We start from the raw sequence: 20,093 nt of genomic DNA, 5'->3' as shown, positions 1-20,093 counted from the left end.
TGTCAAAAAATGAAATGGATTGTGTTGTTTTTTTTCGCCACAGGATGAATGTATCCGACGTTATTCCTCCACCTGATGTAAGAGCCAGAGTTAGTCGAAGTCTAGGTTGCACATTTTGAAGTTTTTTAAAATCAAATAAGATTATTTTTAAGATTGCATATTAGAATGGACCCATACGGCTTCCGTAGAGACATGACGTCAGAATTAGTGACATCGTGTGTTGAAAAACAAGGAAGTAGCAACACAGGTTTTTTACCCGTATATCGATTTCATGCCTTTGTTTTTATTGTTCCCTTTTTACAAGTAAAAGATCAAACTAACTCGAGAGACAAGTCATTTTCGGAGTCAAGCTCATTGCATTCTTCATGCTAACCGAGTGTTGTGAAAGAAAATTGGAAAGACAACGCTACACTTTGTCGCCCCCTGCTGCTCATCTTGCAAAGACTCAAAATTCCTCACTACGTCACTTCCGCTGTACGCCGGAACCTGAAGAGATCACATGGCTTTTGTTTACGTTCCCGAACTGTAGTGTACCTTGTTGTAGTTTAATTCAAGCTTGATTTTGGAAACATTATAATTTTAAGGTAAGCTATAATTGTATATACAAGTTGCTCTCTTTTATAAATATTGCCTTCGTTTTCTTGCTGTAAATTAACGAGTCTAACTCATGGTACCACAAGAGAACTAGGTGAAAACGCAGTTATTGGGGAAAATATCTCAACAAATGGTTATTCGCTGCGATCTGTATCTTAAACAACCTACCCAGCTGTTCTTGCTTTTTGATTCGTAATTATTTAGGATGCCTGCTTTTATTAATTAACTTTCATGTTTTCCCACGTTGAGATCTTCTAAGCCTACCGATTAATGTATACATTCTCATAGACAAGTGTCATACAGCCACACGTCTTATCAGTTAATTACCAAAAACCTGTGATTACTTTTTCCGCATGAATCTCTCTCTGTGTTACAGTGATGGACCCAAACACCTCAGCTGAGATACAGGATGTCTGCAGCGGCAACCAGGGTCGTGACGTCACTTCGTTTGTATCAGTGTGTCCAAGTGGCCTCTGGGGTGTTCAACAAACCTTGATGCGCAAAACAAGACAGGATCCACACACTTACAGTGTCAACAATGCCTGTATGTTCTCTCAATTCTCTCTCTGTCACTGAAGAAATGTAGTCCATATTAGTCCTCCACAATAAGGAGGAATAACTACACTGCAATAAGGATTTTTCAATCTAATGTTGTGAATTTGATATTTTGGCTATGACGTATCTACTTTTGCCTGCGTGGCAATGTTGCTATATCTCTATATAGCCTGTTTTCTCTGTTGATGTTACATGTCTTGCTGACCTGTTCTAACCTCTCTTTTTGTAGCAGGGTCCTTTGATGACTTCCCGAAGATGGGTTCATTGTGTAAAGTTCGAGTGAGCTTTAAAGAAGACCCTGAGGGGCTTTCCTCTGAATCTGACGTTCTGATTGCTGAGCCGACCCAGGAGGAATCCATCTCCTACCCGCGCTCCAACAGCTCAGCGCTGCAGGTCCCGCTCGGTGATTGGACCACACTGAGACTAGGGGAAGGGCAATGCGATGTCACAGAGGCATGTATCGAGAGGATGAGAGCTCAGGAGACATGTGAGGTAGGCGACCACTAACCATCAACCAGGCAACACATACTCTCTTAACTCAAGTACCAACTAACCCTAACACACACACAAAATTAACTTGAAACTCAACTTACAACTAACTAATACTAATACTCCTTAAACTCAACTTACATCTTTATGTTTTTTCTTTTTCACATGGCAAGAGTTACATTTCCAGCAGCCCTTAGGTTGTTGATAATTGTAGGGTTAGGGTATATATATGGTCTGTATTACCCTATACAGAACATAAGCTGTTTTATAAGGTTTTATTTCATTTTGTACACTGATATCAACAAGATAAAACACATTTATCCCTCAGATACTACTGTCGCCGATGGGAGATGTCCCGGGAGCCTCCTCAATCCAACCCCCCTCAGAGGATCAAGAGATGTCCACAGTCTCTGTTGAACTGCACTCTTTCACGCCTGGGAAGGAGACCTGGGAGATGTCCACCGGCGAGAAGCTGGACTGGGTGCGGTTCCATAAGGAGAGAGGAGGAGCCAGATTCAGGAGCGGCGAGGACCTTTGGGGAGCAGCGGACAGCTACAGCCGCGGCCTGAAACTGCTCATCACCCTTTACGCTCTGGGGAGAAAGAAGATGGACGCTGAGGACTGCGATTGTCCACAGACGCCGCCCGATGATGACTCTCCACTTTTGTTATCAGCCAGTGAATATATGACCCTCAAGGCGGAGCTCCACTCCAACCTGTCCTTGTGCCAGCTCAAGCTGGGCCAACCGGAGAAGGCCAGAGCCAATGCTGCCAAGGCCACAAAGCTGGAGCCCAGCGGTCCTAAGGCCTGGTACCGACTGGGCCAGGCCTGCCAACAGGTGAATGAGTTGGGGGAAGCCAGACAGGCCTTCAGGAGACTGCTGGAGCTACAGCCAGAGTCTCCAGCGGCCCTCAAAGCTCTGAAAGAGTTGGCGAGCAGGGAGAAGGAGACTAACACACAGTTGGCACAGAGACTGAGCAAGATGTTTAGCTGAAGTTTGGGAAAGAGACATTTGATAAGCCTACAAAGAATCTCAAGTGTTTTTTTTTTCATGTCGCCAAAAAAGCTGCATACTGCTTTTGTCGGGTTCCCTCAAAGTCTTAACATGGATCTTCTGTAGTCAATGTACAGAATGTGACTTAAATAAAGAGAATTGTACGCACACTAGAATGTAGATCATTACCCACTTGTAGTCCTTCATTTGCAACAAATCTTTAATTTATCTGTATATAGTAAAATAAAATTGTTATGTTAATGTTTTCTACTATGCTACATGTGGTCGGACTCAGTTGTAACTGATTGCATGGAAAATACAATTTTATATTTGTTGCTTACCCTTTTGTGCTAAGACCTGCATATAATTTGTTTATTAAACTTAAAAAAAAAGTCTTATAAGGCATCTCATTGTGCTTATTCTGGTAGTTTTGTGCAGTTTCTTATTTATTTGTAAGGCCTTTGTTAATAAACACAATGTTGAATGTATATTCTAACATGAAGTGGTAGTACTTCCTTATTACTTAGTTAATTATAGGTCTCTGAAGAGCCAATTTATCTGCGCTGACAAATATTATGGCTTTTTTCCATGCAGGTAACTATCTCAATTGCGTAGCTCCATAATAGTAAATGGCATTTATGCCGCGGTTTTCTAACCAGTGGCCACTCAATGCGCTTTACAATATTGCCTAACATTCACCCATTCATGCACCCATTCACACACCGACGGCGGTGTCAACCATGCAAAGCGACAGCCAAGGTGAGGTTTCTCGCTCAGGAACATCTCGACACTCAGCTAGGGGGAGCAGGGGTTCGAACTAGCAACCTTCCGGTAATTAGCCAACCCGCTCAACCTGAGCCACATGCCGCCCAATAATGAGACATGCGCCCTCTGGTGGTGCACGACCGTGGTTTTATCAAACGAGGAAGAAGAGCCTAATCCGGCAGGATATTTTTATTTATTTGTATGGGCCCGTACTGTGTCGCTTTTCTAATTACGAGTCATTTTGCGTTTTTGACGGTAGTGTGTTTTTCCTTTGTTTATGCAGTTGTTTGATGAAGAACATGTTCAGGGGACCTTTATCTTGTGACTACATGCAAAGCGGTCACACATTGATTAATAGCCTATATATGCGTGTTATGTATATCAACTTCTTCTCATCTTCTTATTACAATATGGTTTAATTTAATGTAGCGAAAGTAAGAATCTATCAGTATATAATTTAAGAGCTGATGTAGCAAAATGCATCTGCCGAAACCCGGGATCGAACCAGGGACATTTAGATCTTCAGTCTAACGCTCTCCCAACTGAGCTATTTCGGCTGCGTAGTTGTTCACGAACTACTAGTAACATAATTACATTTAACTAAGTCAGATTGCTAAATATGCAACTTGAACATCTACTCTTGCAAAATACCTGCAGGCTGCTCACACAAGCAGTAACAAGACACAGGCTTGGATATAGGCTAAAGATCACACTTCAGTACTTCACCTATTGGTCCAGGGCTGGACTGGCCTCTGACACAACAGTCTAGTTTAGTATAGTAGTACATATTTGTCTGACCGGCCCATACAACAGGTATATCGGCCAAAACAGCTTTGTTACACTATTGACATTTGTGTGAATAGGATGGTAACTGAAAGGTTAAATAGGCTTTTGTTTTTTCTCCTTGTAAGAAGCCAGATAAGATGTTTGGATCTGCACTTATAAGATGTTTGGATCTGCACTCATCATGTATCAAGGTCTTTGTTCGGACATCAACATCAACACCGTGCGTATGCGTCATATGCGTCAACTCTTCATCACTGCATATACTGAATGCCGGCCCTGAAGATAAAAGGGGATATTCCCTTGGATAGCATGTATGTTACACATTGTATCTGTGATCCACTTTGAATCTGAAATGAGTGACACAGCCTTGTGTGTCAATTGATTCCAGAGCTCGCTGCTTTGCTTGCAGAGACGATCCAGAACCGGGGAAAAGAGTGCATAACCATAAGAAGTGCTATAAGGTAAGTGAGATTAATACATTGTCGTACATCTTGGCTGTGAAAGCTCTGCTTATACTGCACAAAAAAAAACCAAGCCAAGTCAAGAGCCATTTTTTTTGTCCCAGTCCAGCCCTGAGTATGCATAATAATTATGCATATCTACAGATTTGTCACATGGTTCAATCATAGTTGTGATTGATAGTCATAGTTCCAGGTAAACTCACATTTATTGTTCATATTTGTATATTATCAGTATATTAATTATTCTGAAATATGATTGAATACATATAATATATCTTGGTCAGAATCAAAAAATTGAATAAGCGTGTCATAAAAGATAGATTGTTTGACATGCATCTATGAAACATATTAGGTGCAGTGTAATTCCAGCATATTATTGCTTAGGATAATCATTACACCCTGAAGCAAGAAGGCCTATGCTCTCAAAAGATGACACTCGGCAAAATACAAATTACAATGTTTAATTGAAACACATATATTGTCATTTTAAACAAACCCCATAGACCAAATTGCACTGAAAAACATAGAAACAATTACGTGTGCGTTGTATCGTCCATTCACACATACTATTCCATCTTGTCCATCTCTTTGTTTAAATATTCCCTGCGTCAATATCCGCTAATCCGCACACACCCCACACTCAATAAAAGTCCCTAGAAGATCAGAGAGTTTAGGTCCTCTTAGACTTGTGGCTCCGAGCGTTGTCTGTGAGAGCCTGGGCCCCTGAAAGCTGTCCCCAAGCGTCCACAATGAGTACCAGGGGGATGATGACCCACAGCGCGTTCAAGAACACAAAGTAGAACCAGAAGTAGATGGGGTGTCCCATCTCACTGTGCGCATATCCATCCCTGTGCTCAGTGTAGAAGTACAGCACAGCTCCATACAGCTGGCCTGCAATGATCAATAACATATTGAACATTACTTTCCATTTATTTGCATCTGTGATGTCCTCACCTGCCTCATCACTTAGCGGCAGGTTCTGAGATACTTTATGATTATATATGATTATTAGCCCTGTATTGCAGTTTCACAAAGATCCATATTTGATAATCTTACCTAATGAAATGATCAGTTGCAGGACAAATCTGTAGGGCTTGTTGGTCAGGAAAGCGTACACTGCCCAGAAGCTGAAGGGTCCCCACAGCCAGGCTGTTATGGTCTCCATACACACGGTGAAGTTATCAGCTCTACACAGGAAATAAAGATAATTAATAACGACATTGTGTTACTGTATTGTGGCTTTTTTTAGGATTCATTATGAATTGTGTGTGTGTGTGTGTGTGTGTGTGTGTGTGTGTGTGTGTGTGTGTGTGTGTGTGTGTGTGTGTGTGTGTGTGTGTGTGTGTGCGATAATAGCTTACATAGCATATCGGCTGTCACCCTTGGAGTATTCTTTCCCTGTGGATAAAATCAAAAGAGTGAAACACAGCCACACCACCACGTTCAAAACTTTTAGCACCAGAGCAATTATCTATGCTTGACTTGTCTACTCACAGAGCTGTGATAGGAAGCTCTGGTCGGCTGGGATCACTTCGTAATAGAGGGAGAACCATCCCTCTATGACCCCGTGTATGAAGCCGCACACCGCGAACCAACACACCGCCAGGCGCCTCCAAACTCCCAGTGTGCCGGAGGCGTTCTCACGACCAGAGATCGCCCAGGTTGCCAGGAGGAAGACGCCGGAGACGGAGAACAGGAAGGTTAGGATCTCCGACATGGACCGGTCGTTTGGCACATAGTTGGGGATGGACAAGTCCCGCGGCCAAAAGGGGTGGGCGACGTGGTGCTTTGAAGCGGTCTCCATCGCCTGCTAAAAGAAAGGATGTCATGTATTAGCACGTTGTAAAAATACATACATTGGGTTGAATATTGTTATCAATGCGTGTTTAAATATTACCAATAATGTGCTGAAGAATGGCGGATCAGCGATAGGATACAAGATTGCTCCGTACAATCCTCTGATATCCAGTGCTATTTATCTTACTCACCCAATAGTATACACATACCTACTACATTTGAAGCATGTTCCCAATTACAGTAAACGAATGTGGGTGACAGTGCGCTACATCCGAGTGAAAACATCCAATCAGAAAACGGTGAAGGGTGGACCTAGCAGCACATGTGATCCGGTTGCTTTCTGATTGGTTCCTCATGTCGGATCATTCGCGAGGGTAAGCGTAAATCACCAATCATTTAACATCCACAATCTCCAGTCGCTTCCTTTTCGGGTGGTGAAGGTAGTCTGAATGGTGCAACATTATGGGAACGGTGATATAAAAAACAATGACTTAAATAATAGTAAGTATAGCGCGTAGCCTCTGTATGAAGATTTTTATCAGTTAACTGTAGTTGAACACATTGTGAAGAAAGAGTCCCAGGCCAGGGACACCTTCCCCTGCCCTGATCCGAGCCGAGCCAGGGACACCTGCCCTGACCCGAGCAAGGGACACCTTCCCCTGCCCCGACCCGAGCAAGGGACACCTTCCCCTGCCCCGACCCGAGCCAGGGACACCTTTACCTGCCCTGACCCGAGGTTGTAGAGCACTAACCAGTGACTATACCATAACACACGTTGCACGGAAAAAAAAAAAGATCCATGCATAGGATGAATTAATTTGACATATGATGGTGTTTTATGGATACTAAATAAAATACAATATCTGAACCATAAAAGTATTTGACCTGTATTCAGTCCGTTTGATGCGCAATAATGAAAAAAAAATTACGCTAAAAAATAACATGTATAGTATTATATGTGTTGCTGTTAAGTGTTGGACACAGTCGTAAATGCTTGCACCTTATTTAACATTGTGATCAAATAGTCTGACATGGTCTGCGTGTCACCTTGAGGGTCGTTTTCTGTTAACTCCTTCTAACTGTCACACAGAATGATTGTAACACGTGCATGGTCCGTAGGGCGAACTGTAGATGAATTGATCGGCAGTAGATCGTCACGCCTGTCATATTATAGGCAATTCATTTTATAGTATATGGTTGTTGTCAAATATAGGGTACGGGTCCCATATGGTCTAGCGGTTAGGATTCCTGGTTTTCACCCAGGCGGCCCGGGTTCGACTCCCGGTATGGGAACTAAACTTTTTCTTTCAGTGTCATATACTCTTTGGCAAAAACGGTTATATAATCAGCGGAAGCTGTTTGAATATCGTCAGACGTAGGATTAATTATTGTGTTAAAATAAACCGATTTGCAGCGTCCACAAATTTCGCCATATATTCTACAGATGGGCGGCGCTGTGTTTACAAACGTTGTTTTTGTCTCTCGTTGATGACGTTTTTTTGGTCAGCTGACACTCAGCAAGGTCAGCTGACCAAAAAAGGAACTAGCCAGTCATTACATTCCTCTTTGGGTACATTTCCTAACGTGAGGTTTTTATTATATTTCTAAAGGGTCGTCAAATCAAATACACACACCGTAAATACAATTATCATGGGGCTCTCAAAGACAGAGGAGACATCTCTCCTGCTCGACGGACAGCTACTTCAATACATGGACCAGCTGGAGTCACTGCAGGAGAAACGTTCAGCTCTCAACACTCTCATAGAGCAGGTTGGATCTATCATTAAACATTATAAATTAAACATGAAAATTATTCCCCCCAGATGCAACAGACTTCAGGACTCACTAAAACTAGAGCGATTCGTCTAAATTGAGACGTTCAAGGGGATTACTGAAGTCGCATTAAATAAGGATTGCTTGTGTTTTACATAGATTTCTTAATAGTCCCATTGTATTGTATTATTTATATGTATTGAAATGTTTTGGTTGTTTGACCTACGGTTAACTCTATTGTATATTTGTATTTCTGTTTTTATTTGTATGTTGCATTCAGGGCGTAATGAAAAATAGAGCTTGCTCTCGGCCCAGGCCTATTTGTCTGTTAACACTGTGGTTTGTGAAACTGGCTGAATTGATAGTTTAATCGTTCCCTGTTGCGCTACAAATAGCCCAAGATAAACCCCTATCGGATTCAAGTCCTTGAATGACAGGTCCTTTTTTCTGGATACCTTTTACTTACTGAGTCGGTTAATTGTGGCTCTGACAAGTGTCATACTGACTATTACCATTCCAATCACACACGTTTTCATTGACATGCAAATATATGTCCAGGTTATTATTCAACAGTAGTTTCCCGTTATCGACAGGGATGGTTTTCATTGTCCAAGGCACGGTACTCCATGGGCAACAAGCAGGTGTCCTCTCTTCAGTATGCCAGTGAGATGGAGCCACAGATCTTCGTGCAAGCCAGGTGAGTCTTCACGTCATGAAACAATTTTATTGCTTATTGCTTTTTTTGGGGGGGGGGGCTCTTTATTCATATGGAAATGCAGTTTGCAATTGGAAATTCAATGTGCAACTCGGTCATGCAATTTGAAAAAACATTATGGATTTGCCAATTTAATATGCAAAGTGGCAATGCAATTCTCTATTTAGTTAATAATAATTTATAAAAAAAAATTGAATGAAAGCTCAATTGATTGCATGCCACATTGCACTGTTTTTTTTGGTGTCTTTATTTAAATGGCAAAGCTTTTTTTCCAATTCGCAATTCCTTCAGCAATTTGAAAATGCATTTTGCAATTGGCAATTCAATGTGTAACTTGGACATGCAATTTGAAAATGCATTATGGATTAGCCAATTTAATATGCAAAGTAGCCATGCAATCCTGAATTAGTTTGAATAATTCTTATTTCAATTTTGAACAAAAATTCAATTCATATTGCAATTCAATGTAACATTGAAGCAGCGCCCAGAGATTTACATTGAATTGCCAATTGCCGAATATAATTTGAAATATAACTGCAAGCGGGATTTGAACTCTAAACATAAGGATCATGTGTACAATGCATTATCCAATTGAGCCACTGATAAACCTGAACTGCATCCTCATTCACATGGTCAGTATGTCTATTGATAAGCATACAACATCCAGAAACCTCCAAGCATACATTTCTCAAGTGAATTAAGGGCTTTCTTAAAAGCATATACCTGAATCTTTGAAATTCTTGGGAAATTAAACGTTTGTAGTCAAGAACACTAACGGAAGAAATATAAATATAACAGTTTATTATGAAGGAAAAATGGTTAACGAAGAAGTTCCCCTAATGCCATACTGTGTCTTAGCAGTCAGATTCTTGGAAACGAATGAGTCAGAATGTTGATTGCCTGATGAATTTCAGGTGCTGTTCAATGTTGTGTTTCTTAAATGAGTGGCAATGACAGAATGGCATGTTCAGCTGGTTCATAATGCTCTAATCAGGATTTGAACTCAACCTAAGGATCACCAGTACAAGGACTTATCCTGTTGAGCTACTGACATTCTTGAACTGCATGAAGCCTCATTCACATGGTGAAAATGTCTTTTGATAAGCACACATTATCAAGACAACTCCAAGCACACATTTCACAAGAGCATTAAGGGCTTTCTTAAAAGAGCACAGATCTGAAAATGTGCACTATTAATGGTATTTATACAATAACAAAATGGTCATATAGGCAAAATGGGTTGGGACTGTGGGCGTTTGGCTTTTCTATGAAATTGTGCAGAAGACTAGGGTGAAAAAGATGCATCTGATTTTAGAGATTTATATGATGAAATAATTTTGAGTCCAGGTCAATCTGGTAAGGAGAAATAAGGCTAGTTCATATTTTTTTAAAAAAGCGCCCCCTTTGGGTGCAGTATCACAATTTGGGTTTATGGGTAGTGGGGGGTATTAGTATCCACCTAATAATAGTCGTATGTTTTTTTTTATACAATAACAAAATGGTCAAATAAGAAAAATGGGCTAACTGCTCCAACTTTATTGGCCTTCTCAAATGGAACTACATAAAACAAATTATGTTCAATGTTTTTTGTGAGGCTTGGTCTAAAGATTTTAGGTGGCGATTTTGGTGAATTTTTGATTATTTTTGTAGCCTGTGAATTTATCATGTTTAGCTTTAATATGAAATTGTGGGAAAAGTAAACATTTCTGGGCATAAGACCTGAAAAATCATGCCCTAAATTAGGGTAAGGGTTTTATAAATGCATCTGATTTTAGAGATTAATATTCTGAATGAATTTTGAGTCCAGGTCAATCTGGTGATGAGAAATAAGCCTAATTCATGATTCTTTACAATAGTGCCACCTTTAAATGTGGGTTTATGGGTAGTGGGGGTTAGTTTTCGACTTACGGTATAGGCAAGAGTTTTCGACTTACGGTATAGGCTGCAGTATGACTTTTACAGAATTTGTGGTGGAAAAAAAACGTTACAGAAACAATAGGGGCCAAGCAGCTTCGCTGCTCGGACCCCAAATTAAGAGGCCAAAAAGCTTCCATAATGCACCTTACTCAATAAGACTCTGTCCTTGTATGTGTAAATATACTTTGCATAAAAATTATCCTGATGCTGATTTCCAAGTATGTTTTTTTCTTAAATTGTATTAATAGGTTAACTTTGTAATTTGGTTGGTACAGAGCAGTGGAGAATGATGCACTTGAGTTCTGCACGGAAAGAATAACAATCCAAAGTCCTGCCGAGCGCGTCAAGAACACCGCGTCTGTGGAGGACATCGGGCCGAAAGAGGAGGGTGAGTCCGCCGGGCATGTCACGACGTCATTCCCATGGGCAGCACCACGACCACCCCCTTGTGGAGGAATGATTCAAACTGAGATGCGTTGTATTCCGCAGGCGTGAGGAGAAGGATCAAGTCAAGTAAGGACATTGCTGAACCAGAGCAGCTTGTGGGTGCTTCCACTGAGAATCCTTCGCCCACAACCACAACGCCTCCCAGCGAGTCTCACAGTAACAATAGGGATCAGAATCCTCAAGCGGACCCGTTGAAATGGTTCGGGATCCTGGTGCCACAGACCCTGAAGCAAGCACAGTCATCATTTAGGCAAGGTAGGGGGTTGCAGCTCAGCAAAATGCTTGTTCCGCTAACTATTTTGTTTCCCGTTCAACGTCAAAGTGTTTGTTTTCAAAAGTGCAGATGATCACGCTGTACAATTACATTCATAAAACAATTGAACAGTCAAAGAAAATACGAAATGTGAAAACAAATGAACAAAAATAAGCAAGATAACTAGGGTACCAGGCTTGGGGTTTGTGTGCACATCTAAGGTGATGGTTAATTTACAGTGTTTTGTTACATTTACATTTCCCTCCAGAAATCATTGTGTGATTCTAAGCCCTACATGTTCTTTCATGGTATACATTTTGTGGGGACTTTTTGAAATGGGGATAAATTTCCATGGAAGGAAATAAACTATCTGACTATCTAATCATGTACGTATTTAAACTCGTATTGGTATCAACATAGCTGTTTTTTCTTTTGTGTTCTAGTTATAGAGCTGTCCGCGGAGATCGCTACTCTACAGGCTGCAGTTCTCAAGACCAGAGAGGAGTTTAAGCTTGGCTTAAAACTGAGCTGTTGAAACCATTGAGATTAAAGTCTGACCAGTAATCTTTATACATATTGGCAGATGATTAGGAAAGTCGACTGGAGTCACACAAGTGGAACCAAACGCTCTGGTGAATTTTATTAGGTTGTATAAAGACCTTTGATGTCACTATATGGGACAAATGTTGGTTAGTGTTATTTAAAGATTAAGTTATATATCTGTGTTTTCAAATTGTATTGGTAGCGTTTTGTATAAAGGGCTATTATGCTTATGTTTGTTTTTTGTGAAACAATGTTTAATTTAAATCTTTGAAATAAAATGTTCTGTACAGATGGGCACTTTATTTTGTGTTGACTTAATGATAACGTTAATTTGGTCGAAGAAGAAATAGGCCTATGGTTGGGCTTGGCCAAGATTATTGGCCTGTCGAAATCGCCTAGCTACAAATAAAATAGACAGCCATTTTTTACCAATACCTAATTATAAAATAGGTATTATATATAATGTATTATTTATTATAAAATGTACTGTATTACATTTAGTGTTAAAGGTTACATAAATTGCTAACCTATGATATATTAGTTATGAATGTATGTATTTGTAGTTAAAGTAACAATGTATTTAATAAGTAATAACTTAATATGATATCCCATTCATGATTCTATTGGTGAGCAACATATTCAACCTAAACTATCTTCAATCAACGCCGACACCAGGTGCAGAATATTGTCATGATGTCACATATTTATCATGTAATAAGTGCCATAATGAAAAGATGGAGCGCCAGAGCAGCTCTCCCCTGAGCAGCTGTTCGGCTGCGGTGGACCAGAGCCGAACATGGCCGGGAACTGTCGAAACGATAGGAAGCCAAACTCCCGTTTATTGTGCGTGTAGCCTACTTCCTGGTCCAATTATTACAGATAGTCTGTTCCGTCCGCCTCCATAAAGCCCATCACCGCTCAGCCTCCGTCTCGGATGCGTCCGATTGTGCGAGAGACGCGAGAATACGAGACGTGGAATGCAGCCAACGTTGTTTTTCATCAATGTTTTGTCATTGTCTGCAGGAGCTAGGGCCATTCCGTCCGATAGTAGGCACGAATGCGACGCAACTCCTGCTTGGAATTACATTTTCTTTTGTGCACCCGACGGGCTGTTTTTTTTTTTTTTGATGTGCGATTAATGGGAGAAGAAAACGGGTCGCCTTTCGCTCTGGGTTAGAGACTCTTATTTGCAGAGTCTGGATTCTCCATGCGATCAAGTTATATATTATTTTACCCGTGACCACTAAGATAACGCTCCAATGGCGTCAGTGTCAAAGGTATCAATTTTGGATTACTTTAATATAGTCTTCGAAGGCGAAAATGGCAAGATCGAGTCCAACTGCAAGGCTTGTGGCACGAGAATTCAGGCGAAGCGAAGTGTCACGTCCAACTTCGTAACGCATCTCAAGGTAATGATGCTAAATCCCTCCACCCCTGAACTTGAAAGACAACCCCAATGTTCTATTAGACATATGCACGACCATGTCCTGTCGTTAAGCATCGATGCGTAAGTAAACACGCAATGCATTGTAATGGTACCCCCATTTTTGCACACTTCATGGGATATATAAAGAAGTTTTTTTCACATTCCATCTTTACATTGTTCCCAACACAATGTTTATCAACCTTTTATCCCTTCTCTCTCTCTTTCTCTCGCTCTCTCTCTCTCGCTCACTCTCTGCCAGCGTAAACACCAGGCTATGTATGATGAGTTTGTCAAAAGGAAAGACATGAAGAGAGAGGCTTACTCCTCTGGGTCGCTACACAGCTTCAATGCCAACGGTGGGACCCCTCGCTACAGCCACCCTGCCAGCACTGGAGGAGGCGGAGCACCGATAGTTGGAGGAGTAGGGACCTTAGAGGGAGCAGGTGGAGGGGTGTCCAAGTTTGACAGACATGATCCACGCCAGGTGTGTGTTTACGACCACAGGAACCACTATGTTTCATGCAGCACACATACAGCACTGTAAGGAACCGGAACCCCCTTTTATCTTGTTTATTCCCCCCCCCCCCCATGAGGTGCTCATCTCGGAGGCCATCGCTAAGATGATGGTGCGTGACCTGCAGCCAGCGTACACGGCGGAGAACCCGGGTTTCAGGGAACTCTTGCAGCTGCTGGAGCCGCGCTACACCCCTGAGCCCCAGCAATACTTCCAGAACCAGCTGCTGCCTGCCTATGCCTACCAGGCCCAGCTGGCCACGCGACAAGCCCTGGCCTCGGCACTGGCCCTGAGCCTCAGCCTGGACCTCTGGAGCAGCCTCTCTGGTGGGAAATCAGGGTGAGGGGCTATTTATGTCTACAGTCCATTGGGTACACCAGGTATCTAGGGATACTTCAGTAACGGGAGGCGATACTATACACTTGATGCTTTGTAGTATAGCTATCGAACACAGATTTGACCTGCTGCTCATTCTTAACCTGTTAACATATGGCAGACTCAGTTTAAACATTATGCCCTCCACAATAGCATTTAGCTTTTTGCTACTAGCATGGGAAAACATTTAATGAAAATGCGTACATTATCAAAGACCGAAGTCACAACGGAAATTTCAATTGAATGTTTCATTTCATTTGTCATTTTCAGGTACCTTTCATACACGTTCTCTGAAAATTTGAAAATAGGAAACGGTAACAAATTTGCATTTCATTTTTAAAGACCAACTCTGCTTTGTCGTTGACAATATTCAAATGTTATTTCAATTTTTTTAAATTAAAATGCACCATAAATAGTATAACTTAATTTAGCTTTTTGAGACACACATTTAAGCAAATTGACAATATTCAAAATCTGTATTTCTCAGTAGGGATCCTTCCGTAATTATAATTTATAAAAAATTCAAATGAAAGCTCAATTGATTGCATGCCAAATTGCAATGTTTTTTTGGTGTCTTTATTCAAATGGAAAAGCATTTTCTTCATTTGGCAATTCATTGTGCAAATATAATCTGAGCCCGTCAGTGTCAGAACAAGCACCTGGAGAGGACCTACATGATGGCCGTAAGTGCCCCAAAGCATAACATCGCAGCCCTTTTTTTCGTGGATTACGGCTGCAGTGTTCTTGCTTAATACTGGTCCAATCAAAAAAGGATTCCCTTAAACCCCAAATAATCTTGATATAGAGAAGAATGAAGAATACCAAAGTTTTCCTTTAAACAAACCTGAGAGCTACGGTGCCGCCCATCTGGTTTTACCGTAAACCTTTCACCATTTACCCATTGGAATTGACATTTGAATATTTTCTACCATTAAGCAGTATGAGAGAGTAAGAGTCATTGAAAGTGAAATGGCTTTTGCATTTTATTTTTCAAATGGTCAGAGGATGTGCATTAAGGTACATGACATACATGACCTTAATTCAAGGACAACATCAGATCAAATCAACAATGAATTGATGGGGCTCATGGCGGAAGTTGACCAAAGTGAAATAATAACATGCGCTATCATGTTATTATATGATATATATGTATCAAATATCATGACCCTACGCCTCCGTTTGGCCCCCACTGATGATTCGATGGTTATCTCCTTGTAGGTACCTGGGGATCACCTGCCATTTCCTCACCTGTGAATGGCAGATGCGATCAGCCCTCCTGGCGTGCCTTCCCCTCGGCAGGGGGGGGTCCGGGGGTGGTCACGTGCTGGCTGAATTTGAGGAGGTGTGTCACGCGCACGGGGTGTCCGGTAAGGCGTTCCGCGTGGTGGCCGAACCCTTTCCCGCCCTAACGCCCCCGGCCAGGACCTCCTGCCTTCCCGGGTTTAACATCGCCGGCGGGGGGCCGGAGCAGGAGGCGGACGACGCGGTGCCCAGCGGTGGCGACGACCCGGAGGAGGTGGGCGGCAGGAACGGGCACGGCGAGGGGCGGGGGGACGGGGAGTGGGAGCAGGGCCTGGGGGCGTCCCGGGTGGACTGCTTCTCCGACTCGCTGGACCGCTGCGTGGGGGAGGGGCTGCACTCCTGCCCCCAGCTGCGCTCCACCCTGGCCAAGGCCGCCTGCTTCTACAACTACATCACCTCCGCCGTGCCGCCGGAGAAACTCAGGCAGGTGCTGGACGGGCCAGGGGGCGTGTCCGGGAAACCTGGCAGCTTCCTGCCCGATATCAAGGACTGGGCGTCTCAGCTTAAGGTGTGTGGTTCTGTATCGTTGATGTTAGTATTGGACTCTGGATTAGGGTTACGGTGTCATAGTCTCACCCTTTACTCCGGTGTTTGTCAATGTTAAATTCTAACAATCAAATAAGGAATCAAATTGAATTAGAAAAATAATTATTTGTTGATTTACTGCCTTAGTCCAATGTCATCCAATGTCATCCAATGTCCAACGTCTTTCAAAAACGAGGTTGGGATAGCCATCGTCCTTTAAGCCCGTCCACGTAGCTATCACAACCAAACACTGTGATTCACACACACACGGTCCTCAACTCACGGTCCTCAACTTCATACTCCATTGATGACTGTATTCAAACCGCCTACAGGTCCTTCGTCAGCTACTGGACTCGGTGGAGTTCCTGGAGGAGCTGAGCGGGCGAGGGGAGTTGGCGCTGTGCGACCAGGAGAGGGCTCAGCTGAGGGAGCTCATCGACACGTTGGAGCCCTTCACCGAGGCCTGGGACATGATCCACTGGGACAGGCAGACGGACAGACACGTCTCCATCAGCCTGGCCCTGCCCTGCGTCCTGGGCCTGCGCAAGCACCTCTCCGAGACCTCCACCCCCCACTGCCCCTCTCTCCTGGCGGGCTTGGCGCAGGCCGTGGAGCGGCGCCTCGCCCCCATCCTGGAGGATCCCCTCTACATCAGCGTCACCACGCTGGACCCCCAGTTCAAGCTCACCTGGAGCAGCAACCCGGACTGGCACAGGCAGGTCCTCCTGGAGGAGCTGAGCAAGCATGCCCCGCCCTCCCTGTCCGTCAACCCCCCTGCCGCCACCGAGATCCACTCCCAGGCGCCCAGGTCGTCCCCGGCTTCGTCGCCCATCTCCTCACTGTCCCGGCCGTGCAAGCTGTTCTCCTTCATCAAGCAGAGACCCACCATGCAGGCCAAGAGCCTGGAGCAGGAGCTGGCAGGCTACCTGCGCGAGGAGCCCACCGACGAGGACCCCTTGCACTACTGGAGACGGAAGGCCATTGACTTTCCCCTGTTGGCCCAAGTGGCCAAGAGGACCTTCACCATACCGGCCAGTAGCACTGTAGTGTCCAGCATTTTCACCACTGCCAGGCAGAATCTACAGCTGGAGAGGGGTTGTGTGCTACCGAAACACTTGGAGACGCTCATCTACCTCAAAGCAAATTACAGATTGTTATGGACTTAGACTTGCACTGTGTGACACTATTTTCTCGTGTTACGAACCTGAACCTACACTGAGGATACTAACTGGTTTTCCACTGCACTTGGGACACACCCAACAAACACTATGACAATACTCAGTGATCTATATATCAGTGGATTGAAGCAAACAGTGAGCATGGACGCATCTGTTTCCATTGTTGAGTGAGGTCATCCATAGGCTTTGTTAAACAGGTATGCTGTTGTCTGGTCTTTTGACTATATAGCCTGCATATCGACTATACCCCACTACATGCTGCGGATGAAGGAGACAAGACATTAATCAATAGTAAAGCATTTACTTTGACATCAGCGACTGAACACAGTCTCCAGATACAAACACAAGCCTGCTAATACCCCTCTGTCACCCTCTCCTTCACAAACAAAGCTTGAGCCTGTACGCCAAACAGAGAATGCGGATAATAACCAAACGGTCGTTTCAATGCATACAATGCAGTTTATCTACATCAGAGCCTCGGAGCCCTCTAGGGTGAATGGTGGCTTTGAGGGATGGAAGATGTCCAACAATAGCCACCATGACATCAGGCCCACCCTCTCTCTGTGTATCTGCTTTACCTTCCAAGGACATCGTAATAAATCCCTTTTAAATTCTATGAATCTCTCTGTGCTTCGTGTTCCTGTAGAGGGGGAGAAGCTGAAGGAAACAGTGTCCTGTCTGGTTCTAGGCTCTATATACAATTGAAATGTATGCAATTATTTCCTCGCCTGCCGGTGCTTGATCATCCCACATTGTTTTAAAGCGTGGGAGTCAATGACTGTTCTGTACAGAGGACGGTTTCCTCCTCCGTTCTTAAAATGTACTCACTTTTAAAGAACAAATGATGTGCCATCAAAACATCAGGAAGGAGGGCTGGACCCTCCGTCCTGTTACCCAACGTGTGTGTGTGTGTGTGTGTGTGTGTGTGTGTGCGTGTGTGTGTGTGTGTGAGAAAGTTGGACTTTCGGACATTGTGTTACTCTTATTTTTTCCTGAAGCTTTTGCTACTGGGCCCAGGCCAGTAGCTGGGGGACTGTAGGCCAGTCCGTTCCACTTGAGTTGGATTCAGCAATCAGCAGCCGTGGTGCCATCTGTCATTGTCCTTTACCGCAGACAGCATGGTGCTTCCCCTCAGAACCTGAACACCTGAGTGCGTCGTTGAGAGGAAATCAGCATTACATCCAAAATGGAATTGAAAGTGGATTCCTTCCCTAAACTATGGAGGATGCTATAGAAACTGATACATCCTCCCGTCCCGCCCCAACATACATCCATCACCAGTCTCATTGGCTAATGCTAAGTGCTATGGGCAAAACATCTGTTGTGATGATTCCATCTATGTTACCAATGGTAACAGTACTACCCCCTCCCCCAGCCTGCCCCACTCCCAGCTTCCTCTGGTTAGTTTCCAGATCAACTATCGTGGCAAGCGTGACATTCTCATTTCCCCTCTCCAGAGATAGAGCTGCTAATTCTGCTCGATATTCAATGCGATTATCTCCATAGATCATAATTAACGCCGACAGGCCTAATCTCACCGATTATCACCACAGAATGCCCCTAGAGTCAGAGGAGCTCGCCCAAGATATCTCTGGGATTGTGTCACAGTCTTTTATCTTGTGTGTCCTCTAAACAATGTCTCTCAACCGTAACTGTGTTGTTTGTGAATGTGTGTGTGTGTGTGTGTGTCTCTCTCTCTCTCTCTCTCTCTCTCTCTCCCTCCCTCTTTCCCTGCCCCCCCCCCCCCCCCCCTCCCCTGCCGTGACAGCTCATCCATTTCAGTTAGACCAGCAGCCTGGGCCCTGGTCCTATTGGTAATTGCCTCTAAAATGAATTACTTGGCAGAGAATGAGACTAAGGGAGGGAGGGAGGGGAGGGCATTGTAATTGAACTGCCCCCTCCCTCCCACTCTCCCCCGATGCCTCAAGTTATTACATCTGCAGTGCAGAAAAGCCACTTTGCACACAGACTCAGACACACACACAAACGGACACACACACACACACACACAAACAATCCCTTCCCCCACCGACTGGCCTGAGCATAAAACCATATAGATGTGGGGTGATTTGTTAGAGATGGATTGTTCTTGGACCCATATGCAGCAAATACTGACTGCAATTAAACAGAAAAATAAAGCCCACTCCTCCATTCCAGGAATGTCCTTTAAACGGGCTTGGCTGGGTCTCTAAAGCCCAGCAGCTTACAGAGCCCCAGTAGTGGCCAGGGCCTGGTTACCCATACACATTCGGAACAGACAGCCAAACACTTTTATTTATAACCTGCCTGTTGTTGGCTTGTTGACAGTCCCAGCGCCCCGGGGGAAGCACAGTGTATTTGAGACATGAAATGTTCAACAATCTCATTTGTAGTTTTGGCAGAAAATTGGTCCTCGTCTTGAACTCACAGCATTACATAAAAAGGCAAACACACAAACCAGGGTTGTGTTAGTTGGCCCTGGTAACGGTCAGGGAATGGAAAATGGTTGGTGGGGGGTTGGTGGGATTACTGATCCGACTACCATTGGCCCGGCCCGGTGGACAAACACCCAGCACGGCATACAATAGCATCTATTTTGGTCCGTCCACTCATGTTATCAGTCTTCTTTAGACAGACTCTCTATCCCCCCCTCTCCCTGTCTTTCTCTCCCAGACTCATAGTAGTCACTCAGGAACAGAGGCAGC

General features: G+C 43.7%; 4 protein-coding genes across 6 annotated transcripts; 3 read left to right on the top strand and 1 right to left on the bottom strand.

Moving 5' to 3' along the window:
• Positions 1-447: 447 nt before the first annotated feature.
• Positions 448-2,987, top strand: fkbpl (FKBP prolyl isomerase like). Of its 2 annotated transcripts, none has more exons than XM_079742452.1 (4): positions 448-584; positions 971-1,138; positions 1,382-1,641; positions 1,967-2,987. In XM_079742452.1, the coding sequence occupies exons 2-4, from the start codon at positions 973-975 to the stop codon at positions 2,630-2,632; spliced, it is 1,092 nt and encodes a 363-aa protein (XP_079598578.1). In that variant the 5' UTR covers positions 448-584; positions 971-972; the 3' UTR covers positions 2,633-2,987. The 2 variants fall into 2 exon arrangements, with proteins under 2 accessions (XP_079598578.1, XP_079598577.1); XM_079742451.1 differs by having other exon boundaries at positions 1,379-1,641.
• Positions 2,988-5,032: 2,045 nt separating this feature from the next.
• On the bottom strand, positions 5,033-6,696 carry ebp (EBP cholestenol delta-isomerase). Of its 2 annotated transcripts, none has more exons than XM_079740771.1 (5): positions 6,542-6,696; positions 6,139-6,454; positions 6,006-6,042; positions 5,701-5,831; positions 5,033-5,535 (listed from the first exon to the last, which is right to left on the bottom strand). In XM_079740771.1, exons 2-5 carry the CDS (start codon positions 6,446-6,448, stop codon positions 5,315-5,317), a joined length of 699 nt encoding a protein of 232 aa, XP_079596897.1. In that variant the 5' UTR covers positions 6,449-6,454; positions 6,542-6,696; the 3' UTR covers positions 5,033-5,314. The 2 variants fall into 2 exon arrangements, with proteins under 2 accessions (XP_079596897.1, XP_079596898.1); XM_079740772.1 differs by having other exon boundaries at positions 6,139-6,451.
• Positions 6,697-7,982: 1,286 nt separating this feature from the next.
• On the top strand, positions 7,983-12,371 carry vma22 (vacuolar ATPase assembly factor VMA22). Its single transcript, XM_079742574.1, has 5 exons — positions 7,983-8,211; positions 8,808-8,911; positions 11,122-11,234; positions 11,336-11,548; positions 11,990-12,371. Exons 1-5 carry the CDS (start codon positions 8,092-8,094, stop codon positions 12,079-12,081), a joined length of 642 nt encoding a protein of 213 aa, XP_079598700.1. The 5' UTR covers positions 7,983-8,091; the 3' UTR covers positions 12,082-12,371.
• Positions 12,372-12,977: 606 nt separating this feature from the next.
• On the top strand, positions 12,978-17,873 carry LOC307079085 (zinc finger BED domain-containing protein 4). Its single transcript, XM_079741178.1, has 5 exons — positions 12,978-13,498; positions 13,775-13,999; positions 14,109-14,368; positions 15,623-16,214; positions 16,564-17,873. The coding sequence occupies exons 1-5, from the start codon at positions 13,349-13,351 to the stop codon at positions 17,395-17,397; spliced, it is 2,061 nt and encodes a 686-aa protein (XP_079597304.1). The 5' UTR covers positions 12,978-13,348; the 3' UTR covers positions 17,398-17,873.
• The last annotated feature ends 2,220 nt before the right edge of the window (positions 17,874-20,093 follow it).

This window comes from Pollachius pollachius (genome assembly GCF_949987615.1).
Source record: "Pollachius pollachius genome assembly, chromosome: 8".
NCBI lineage: Eukaryota > Metazoa > Chordata > Actinopteri > Gadiformes > Gadidae > Pollachius > Pollachius pollachius.
The sequence above is the reverse complement of the archived record's forward strand: the minus strand, read 5'-3'. Positions and strand labels throughout refer to the sequence as shown.